The sequence below is a fragment of the Rhipicephalus microplus genome, chromosome 2 (genome assembly GCF_043290135.1).
Source record: "Rhipicephalus microplus isolate Deutch F79 chromosome 2, USDA_Rmic, whole genome shotgun sequence".
NCBI lineage: Eukaryota > Metazoa > Arthropoda > Arachnida > Ixodida > Ixodidae > Rhipicephalus > Rhipicephalus microplus.
In genome coordinates, this window is record NC_134701.1 from 178,297,168 (window position 1) to 178,307,332 (window position 10,165).

The window sequence follows — 10,165 nt, forward strand, 5'->3', positions numbered from 1 at the left end:
TGGTGCAGCAGACGTCGCATTCCGCGTTGTCGGTCAATGCGATGAGGGTTCTATATGCTTGTGTGAAGGCAATCCCCAACCAAAGGTGACAAAGAAGTGAAGGTTCACGTCGACGAAGTCCAGATGGTGGTCGTAGTTCTAGTCGAGGGTTTATTTGGTATAGTCTCGTATGTATTATGCTTGGGGTGTTCCACTCCTGCAGACTCAGACTACGTGCCAGGTGACGAAGTTGCTGTGCAGCGTCAGTCCTTGACAAGGGAATCGGAAGGGTGTGCTCTCCTTGGTGCGATGTGCGAGCCGCGTAGTCTGCGGAATCATTGCCACTGATCCCACAATGGCCAGGAAGCCACAGAAACTTGACCTCGTGGCCTGTTTCTGTGACGTGGTGAACAAGCTCCACAACCTCGTAAGGTAATTGTTCATGGCAACCTCATCGAAGGACTGACTGCATGCTCCGTAGGGCTGGTTTTGAGTCTGAAAACACAGCCCATTTACTCGGTCTTTGGATTTGATGTGCTCTAGGGTGCCACGCAAAGCCGCAAGTTCTGCCGCCGTAGACGTAGTGACATGTGACAGTTTGATTCGCAGAGTGACTCCTCTAGCTAGAATCACCACCGCACCACCAGAACCAGACGCTGTGGTTGAACAATCGGTGTATATGTGCACGTGGTTGTTGTACATTTCGTGCAGTAGGCTCAAGCTCAATTGTTTTAGGGCTGATGAAGGCAAATTTGATTTTTTCTGTATTCCTGGAATTGAAACACGTACTTGTGGAAGTGTCCGGCACCACGGAGGATACACCAGTTTCTCAGCAGACGTAAAACCTGACGTAATCGACGCACGATGAGTACAGACAATTGCACTAAATTTCGTGCGGGGCCTCTCAGTAGCGAGGGTTGCCAAGTGGTGGGAAGGATTCCTAGCATGTTGCCTGAGGTTTGTACGCATCGTTTCAATGGTGATGTGCGTCATGATCGAGTAGTCCTGTGCAATGGCAATTGTTTCAGCTGTCGATGCGCAGCGGGGTAAACCAAGGCATATCCTAAGCGCTTGGGCTTGAATATTTTGAATTGTGTGCAGGTTAGTTTTGCACGTGTTAGATATAACAGGTAGGCTATACCGCAGGAATCTAGTAAATGGTACCTTGTACAGCTGTAACATAGACTCGACAGACATTCCCCAACTTTTCCCAGCAAGAAACCTGAATAAGTGACAAATGGCAGTCAGCCGCTTTTTCACGTAGTTTACGTGGGGTGTCCAAGACAGGTTTCGGTCGATTATGACTCCCAAGAACCTGTGACTCCGGCTGCATGACACCAACTGCCCGTTAATTGATATGCCGTAAGCGGACATTGGTTTTCTGGTGAAAGCCACGACTGCACACTTATCACTTGCGATTTCGAGCCCTTACTTGCGTAAGTGGTACGATGTCACTGATGCTGCCTTCTGGAGTCGAGCGCAAAGTAGAAGTCGAGTTACAGCTGATGTCCACACACAGATGTAATCAGCATAAATGGAAAGTCGTACACTGCTTGGTTTCTTGCCAACTAGTTCAATGAGTGTTAGGTTGAACAAAGTCGGGCTTAGCACTCTACCTTGAAGGACTCCTCGGCTGCAGTAATACTCGGGTGTCGGGCCATTCTCTGTCTGCACATGAAATGATCTATTCTGTAGGTAGCTCTGAACCCACGTATATATCCTGCCACCGAGTCCAACTCCTTCCAGTGCGCTGAGAATGGCTTCGTGGGTGACATCGTCGTATGCTCCTTTAACGTCAAGAAATAGAGTAGCAGATATACGTTTGCAGGCCTTCTGGTGTTCTACTTATGTCACCAAGTCAACTAAATTGTCAATTGACGAGCGGCCTCGTCTGAATCCGGACATGGCATCTGGATATATTTCGTAGAAATCTAAGTACCATTCCAGATGCGTTAAAATCATCCTTTCCATAACATTTCCCACACAGCTCGCGAGGGCAATTGGGCGGTAAGAGGAAATGTCCAAGGGTGACTTGCCGGCTTTGAGAAGTGGAGTCAGGCGACTTGACTTCCATTCCTGTGGAACCATGCCAGTTTGCCAGGAGTCGTTGTACAGCTACAAGAGTGCCTTCCGAGCTTGATCTCCTAGGTGACACAGATCGCAGTAAGTGATGCCGTCAGGTCCTGGCGCTGAAGAACGTCTACACAAAGCAAGCGCAGCCTTTAGTTCGTCCATTGAAAACGAAATCTCCATTCGGGGATCACGTGAGAATACAGAAAAGTCAGGCGTATTCGTCCCAGTTGAATTTGAGCCGCAGGAAACCCTTCGACAGAAAGAATCTGCGACATCAATCTCTTCGCAGCGTAAGTGAATTGCCAGAGATTTTAATGGATAGCGCTGAGTAATGGTTGTACGAAGACCCCGGACAGTTCTCCAGATCAGTGACAGAGGCTTTCTGAGATCCAAAGACTCGCAAAAAGATACCCATCGTTGCTTGTCCAACTTGTCCATGTGACGCTGTATTTTCTTTTGTGTGCGTCTGGCCACTCTCAGATCATCAAGTGACCTCGTGCGTCTATAACGTCGTTCTGCACGACGACGAATCGCTCGGAGTTTCTCGAGATCAATGTCCATATCAGTGCGAGATGAGCTCACCGGAAGCGAACGCGTCGTTGACTGTAGGGCACTCTTTATTGCTTCCTCTAGGTTTAAGGGTGAGGGGCCAACATGGTCTTCCATGATTAACTTGTATTTTTGCCAATCGGTGCACTGGACGGCTCTGGAGGACTTGAGACTTGGAAAGCCGTCAATCTTCAGGTATGTTAGGATGTGGTCACTACCCCTAGTTTCCAAATCCGAAAACCAGTGCACTCTGCTGGCGAACGAGCGTGAGACGAAAGTGAGGTCCAGGCAACTGCTATAGGCCGGTCCACGCAGATAAGTAGGGCTGCCGGCATTCACGAGGATAAGTTCACATTAAGAAGCGAAATGCACTAACTGTCTACCTCTGGTGTTGACCCTGGAGCTTTCCCATAAGTAGTGGTGGGCATTGAAGTCGCCAGTTGTCGCCTATGGCTGGAGAGTTGAATTCAAAATTCCGCGCAAGCACTCACGGTCTAGACGACTTGATGGATGTAAGTAGGCTCCGATGATGGTGAATGTGGCCTTCTTGTTTTTTACTGTTAGGCAAACGTACTGGTTTTCTTCGTCAGGGGCTACAGGGTGATGAACTTAAGTTAAGTCGCGCCGTATGAACACAACAACCTTGCAGTGGTCTCCATGGGTAGAAGGCATAAAGCACTCATATTCAGACAGTCTCATCTGAGCTGACAGGTTCGGTTCACAAATCACAATTATGGAGAACTGGTTCGTGAATACATATTGCCGGAACTCGGACATACGCGCCCTAAGTCCTCTGGCATTCCACTGAAGGACAGATGCGTTCTTGACCTCCTCTCGAAAGGATAACATGTTGCGGGCCATCGTTTTACCTTAGAGCAGCAAGCACCGGACTCAAAGTGTCCAGCACTTGGATGCCATCACGAACCACTGATGAAAAGACAACTGAGGATTGCCAGGTCATCAACATGTTGCAGACCCTTATGAGCGCAATGCGCATGATCCTAAGCAACATGAACACCCCATCAGCGCAGAGCGCCGCTCAAGAAAAACGAAAGAAACGAAAGAAATGCCACGAAGAAGAACCAGACTAAACGAGCCTTCGATATAACCTTACAAATAACCTAAAAACTTGCCCCAAGAGCGTATTTTTCTAAATGGAGTCAAGGAAAAATGAGGCGCTTGATTTTGAGGCCGCGAAACCCCGCAAGCACACCCGTTCTCCAAACTTAGAAATGACGCATTCTGGTATAGGATTGTGCTCTGAAGACTCGAAAAGAGCAGGCAGATAAAAAAACGAGATCGCTTGTGTAGAAATTACACGCTGCTACAGTGTGCTTTGGACGAAAGGGAAGTTTCTTTTAACGTGAGAACCTTGTATGACGCAGACATTGATAATATATGATATGTGGGGCTTAACGTAGCAAAACCGGCTTATGATTATGAGAGACACCGAAGTGGAGGGCTCAGAAAATTTCGACCACCTGGGGTTCTTTAGGTGCACCCAGATCTGAACACATGAGCGTACAGCATTTTCGCCTCCATCGGAAATGCAGCTGCCGCAGCGGGGATTCTATCCCGCGACCTGCGGGTATGCAGCGGAGCGCCTTAGCCACTCGACCACCACAGCGGGGTGTATGACATAAACAGGAGCAGCGACTTACTGTCCTTCGACACTATAGGACATTTCCCATGCATGCAATGTATATGTGGGGTCACATTTTGCTGTTTTTTTTATGCCGGGTACCACTCCATGCCAGAAACAAGGCATATAAATATGTTGCAAGACAGCAGTGATATGGTGGTCTCGACGCCGTTTATTCAGCAGAGCCGTCTCATCAATTCATCGTACGAATAAGGTGCTCACAGCGATGACGATTATATACGAGTGAAGATGAAGGACAAATGCAGACAAATATTGTACACGCAATGTAAAATAACGACGTAATCACCATCAACAACAAAAAAAGAAGTAGCAGGCAGGGCTAAGTTGCCCTCACCTTCTGCACCATAAAACTATCAACTCCATTTTACAAAGTCTGATTTCGTTTTGTGTTTAGAAAAATTGGGCAGATGCCACGCCTTGTGGGAGTCTGTTTTATGTGAAGCGGTCCGCGAGTAGTATTTGCATATGCTGAATGTTCTTGCTTTGAGGGACGCGCTAGGAGGTGGATGAGCGTGATCTATCAGTAGTGGGCTTGCGCAGGGTTCTAAAATAGGGGTGCGTGAATTTTGACCTCCACCTCTTACACCCGTTTCTGTTAGAATATAAAAGAAAATGAGCTCCACAATGTATGTGAAAATGAAAATAAAGGGCAGGCAGGCAAACAACTTTATTTCATCCGGAGAGAACGCTCACTCCCCCTTATAAGGGGCGGCATCGGCGGGCCGTACCCTGACGGGACGGGGAGATGCATCCCCTCGGGATGACGTGCTTCTCACAAAGGTCTTCCATTAGTCCTCGGCTTTCCAGGGGGAAGGCGGAAGTAGACAGTTTGTTAAATGCAGTTCATAGAAAAATATTGTAAACAAAAAAGAAAGAATACCGTAATCCTATGCGTTAAAAATGCCGTGAGAGGTCCGACTGAAGAAAGGTAAGGGGCAGAGCTTGCGCCCCCCCCCCTTACATAATAAGGAAGGGGCACTCCCCTGCTTCCCCACCTCACATGTTCACGCCTTACTTACCGGCGGTGTACGCATCATGAGGACGCTTAGTTGGGCTTGTCGGTGGGCTTGCTGAAAGATATAAAGAGCGTGGAAAAGAGGACAGAAAAGGAACGACAAACACAAGCGCCTTCGTCTACACACAGTGTCCCTTGCACAATCTTCAAGGTTTCGTGACTTGGTGGCCGAATCCGGAGGTCCCGGCTTCGATGTGCTATGTGGCAGGCGAGGTGGCTTGCTGCGTAAGCTCTGCTGGCTACTGGTCGTCACTCTCCTGGTGGGCCAGTGCGGGCTCGAGTGTCTGTTGGTGTTCAGCGAGTACGCCGCCTTCCCGGTGGCCACGAGCTACAGTTCCGAGCAGGGCCTCGCCATGGCTTTCCCGGACGTCACTGTGTGCAACGCCAACCCGCTGCGACGGTCTCGCCTCTGTGCGGCGCAAGCCACTCTGCACGGAAAAAAGGGCGCGCCCACGAAGGTCCTCGAACGGAACTGCGCTGACAACGCCACCTACGATGAGGTGAGAATGTGAGGTGGAAAAATGACGACAGAAAATGCCGCAAATATATATTTATGCAGACTCTTTTCGTAGCCCACGTGTTTACCTCTATTAATACCTGTATATACGTGAAATCGAAAGTTATTGTGAACTTAATAAAACCCGACTTGTATTTGTCTTCGCAAGTAGATTATTTTTAACGACATATACTGTACACTACCTACAATGATTAGTTTCTCAATTTTGGTAGGAGGTACAATTTCTTATGTGTCGGCAAAAACGCATGATATTTATTCGTTGTATAGGAACGTAAATTGCAATAGATCTCGCAAGAAAAATGTTCGAGTTACTAACACAAAGTGGGAAGAAAGGCATGCGCTTTCAATGTCATTTTCATCATGTAATCTGAACGATCGCATGCAGCCACAGTTCCCCCTAGTAATCTCTATTCTGTGCATTCGATTGAACCTGATGTCATGGGTCAATATCAGAGCTGCTATTTTAGGTCCATAAATAAATTAAATCTTCCTTTAATTAGGCCGGCGTGCATGCTGCAAGGTCACTTTTTGGTGTACCTCCACCTAAGTAGTCCGAAGTGTTCCAAAATACGTTACATTAACACTTTTCCTATCATCTGTCTACGCTACCCCTTCCTTGCTTCGGTGTGCGCAGCCCAACGGCGGTGATGGTGAACTATTCAGGCAGCTGCAAGTATGGATGGCCCAAAGGCACAAGGAGGAACGTAGCACCGTGCGACGTCTTTTTCGTCTCGGTCACCAGATATGGGACATGATCGTGTATTGCCGCTACGCGCAAAAGAACTGCACCGACCAAATGTAAGCGAGTAGACCCGCCATGGTGGTCTTGTGGCTAAGGCACTCGGCTGCTGGTTTGCAGGCGGCGGTATCAAATCCGGGCCGCGGCGGCTGCATTTTCAGTGACGGCGAACATGCTTCAGGCCCGTTTGCCTAGATATAGGGGCGCGATAAAGAACCTCAGGTGGTCCAAACTTCCGGACTCTTCCACTACAGCGTCTCTCAAAATGAGTTGGTGGTTTTGGGACGTTAACTCCACATATCAATCATCAATCAATATGCATGTGATGCCGAAAATCGGGATGTAATGCAAAGTAATTCTAGCAGCTAAGTCTATTAGGATCCAACGCCGCGTAACTGTGCAGAACATTGGCGTAAGGGGAATATATCCACTCAAAAGAGCGAGGAGGTTACACGATATCGGTCGCTATAACAATGTCAACAAAGAGTTGGGACCGGAACTTATACAAAAATAGGTAGGAATCATCTGCCCATACTTTATCATACTTTGAAATTTATGGCCGAGTGACGCAGCTCCCCTTCCTTCTCGGTACTCCAGCACGCTCCTTCGCCCAACGCAGCCAGCCGGCGCGTTTCGTCTCTGTTTCAGCCACGCCCGCTTTCGCACTCGGAAGCTTTCGCTCGCACATGAAAAATACTTCGCGTGGTGCGTTGTTATTGATTAGGACTTTACGTGGCACAAGATGGCGAAGCTGACCACAGAAATGTCCCTCCAGGGTGCTTATAATGGCTGCCGCTGTAATATAAAAATATTCTGGTACACTCTGTGAATGGATGAACCAAAGAAATTTGTAGCAAACCTTTAATTTTTTTCACTGAAGCCCATATTCGAAAGTACCCCGTACCCTATAATAAAATTCTAGGGAGTTTTTATGCTGGTCGTATCATTAGTGAAGCCGGCTGGCCAACGGCAGAGAATCCTTACGAACAAGACGAAAGGAAATTTTGTTGTATTCGGCCCCAATATTTGTGACAGGCCATTCCACGAATCGAACTGTTTGGGACTGTCTAATTTCCGCTTCAGCCTCCCGACTTCACCACTAAATATTATGTGGGTGATATGCAAACATTAATTATAAGCCATATTTTTCGAATGATGTTTGAGGAAGAGTTGCTGGAAGTTACTTGTACGTACACCTTAGCTCAACATCACAATGACTCACCACAGTCCAGAGCAACCACCGAGCTGTGGTTGGTAAGTCTAAGCATTGCTGCCATTGCAGCAACGAAGTGAGCATGATTTCTAAAGGGTATGATTTAAATTCAAGCTTTGCAGATTGTCTTTAAAAGAGAGAGAGTCTGCACTGAAAAAAAAAAAACGAAATCGTCGGCCTCAATGTCACGCCTCTTCGTGATACTGAACGCATGGGCTCGGAAAAGCAGTAGATACATGAATCGAAGGGTAAGGATGTTGATTGTGTGAACAAGTTGGTACATGTTGTGCAGGAGGAATATCCACATAGCAGAACAAAACTTTAGTTTATTTTTTAAGCGAACGCATCAGATACAAACTCCTTCCACCGCGATATTCTGTTCTAATTCTGGTCGGCGCCACAGAGGGTCCAGGTGCGTACGCCTCTCTCTTTCTCGGTGTGTCTGTGCCGTGCATGTGCCTGCATGCGCGCGTATGTATTTGCGGGTGCGTGTGCCAGATTGGCGACTAAGAAGCGACAAATGGTGAGCGATGTTCGGTCTGATTAGTGTGACTGCCACACTTAAATGAGTCACGATTGATGGCAGTCCAGTCTATTAGCCACCGGTACCGCTCATGTTGCCCTACACTTATTTCCTTGACGTATATATACATATTTTCAGTAGGTGTAGCTTCGAAGCGGATTCTTCGGGCGTGCTACAGAAGCATTCCACGCGCAGGTTCTTCAGTCCGACGTTCGATTCGCACTACGGCAACTGCTTCTGCTTCCACTGCGGCTCAACTGAGCGGAAAAATGAAGAGTTCTACCGGTACCACACGGCCACCGCTCCCGAAGACGGTAAGATAAAGGAAGATGAGCTCCAGTAAAGCCATCAAAGGCGACTAAACGCACGTATAATTTGCAACCATACTCCGGACAACACATTTAAGGGATGAACATTGCTGCTGTCATTCAAGTAGGTCGTCTTCAATCAATCAATCAATCAATCAATCAATCAATCAATCAATCAATCAATCAATCAATCAATCAATCAATCAATCAATCAATCAATGTTTATTTGCTATGGTTTGTTACAAGTTGTTGGTCCTTCAGGCGAAAAGTTGTTAATATATTGTCGTCTGTAGAAATACATGCGATCTATTGTGATCTGTAAATCACAATAGATCAGCTTTTTAGCAAAGTGATATTTTGTAGGTGTATTGTATAATGATCGATCGCACGTGTCCCGCTCTTATAGAGGAAGAGGACATTTGTTACGCTACACTAAAAAGATAGAAGATTTGTTTGACTTTCTTTAGTAGTTCAGACTTGGCACGTATACTACTCTCGTTAAAGAGACACGCGAACTCCAATAGGTTTTCATTATACTCTCTTTGTAGAGTCGTGTGATCTGCAAAAGTGTGCGGTAATACTGTTATGCGAGAATACTGTTAAGTAAAAGCTTCTTACACTGTGCTCCAGGTCTGGAGCTCGTGCTGGACGCCCAGGCGCCCGAGTACCTGCCCACCACGACGGAGATGGGCTTCGTGGTCGTGGTTCACGGCCACGGCTTCCGCCCCGTGCTCTGCAACGACGTGGTGTTCGTGGAGCCTGGATACGTGACCTACATAAGCCTTTCGATGGTGAGCGTCCCGCTTTGTCTATTTGTCGTTATCGCACGGGCGACAGAGAATACTCCTTAGTGTATATACTACGCGATTATTTGCCACTAAATGGTATGGGGTAGTGTTCTGGACTACCGTTATTTATTGGACGCTGCCAGCACTGACACTGTTAGATGATGGTGGATAAGTGCTTGGTAATGTTATATTGATATGACTAATATAACAAATATTTGCTAGTGCTGACACAATGATGGAAAGCGCTCAATGATGTTGGGCAATGTTTGCTATGTGTGGTTATAACAGTTACATTGTCTTAATTCTGTCTCATTATAGTGGTGCGTTTGAATATAAATAGATAACAGCTTGAGCTGCTTCTGTCTAAACTTCTTTTTTTGTCGCCTGCTATGAATGAAAAGCTAAACACAACGCGATGAGTGATAGAAGTAAATATCTTAGGCACGAGGTATATAGAGACCGGAAGACAGCGCAGTATATAAGAAATGGCTGGTTGGTGTGTGAGTTCCAAAGTTTCAAAGCGACTCAGGCTATAGAAAACGAGTGCATGCGCGCCTCCAAAATTTGACCTCTTCCATTCAAAAAACGTTAAAAATATTTTTTTTCTGCCAGCCACAGTAGTCTAGTAGTTACGCTGCTAGGCTGCTGAATAGAAGGTCGCGGGTTCGATTCGTAGTTCCTATGGGATAGCTGCACGCGGTTCGTATACCACCCCGTGAAGCGGTTTAATAGCGAAATGTGTGGGTGCATGGCATCAGCAGCTCCGGCGAAGGGTATAAGAGTGAGAGAGAGATATGG

The 10,165-nt window shown here is 47.0% G+C and overlaps 1 protein-coding gene across 1 annotated transcript; it reads left to right on the top strand.

The window, feature by feature from the left end:
* The first annotated feature begins 5,164 nt into the window (after positions 1-5,164).
* On the top strand, positions 5,165-9,988 carry LOC142792783 (acid-sensing ion channel 2-like). Its single transcript, XM_075885683.1, has 6 exons — positions 5,165-5,169; positions 5,431-5,779; positions 6,431-6,594; positions 8,467-8,585; positions 9,210-9,370; positions 9,980-9,988. Exons 1-6 carry the CDS (start codon positions 5,165-5,167, stop codon positions 9,986-9,988), a joined length of 807 nt encoding a protein of 268 aa, XP_075741798.1.
* Positions 9,989-10,165: the final 177 nt, after the last annotated feature.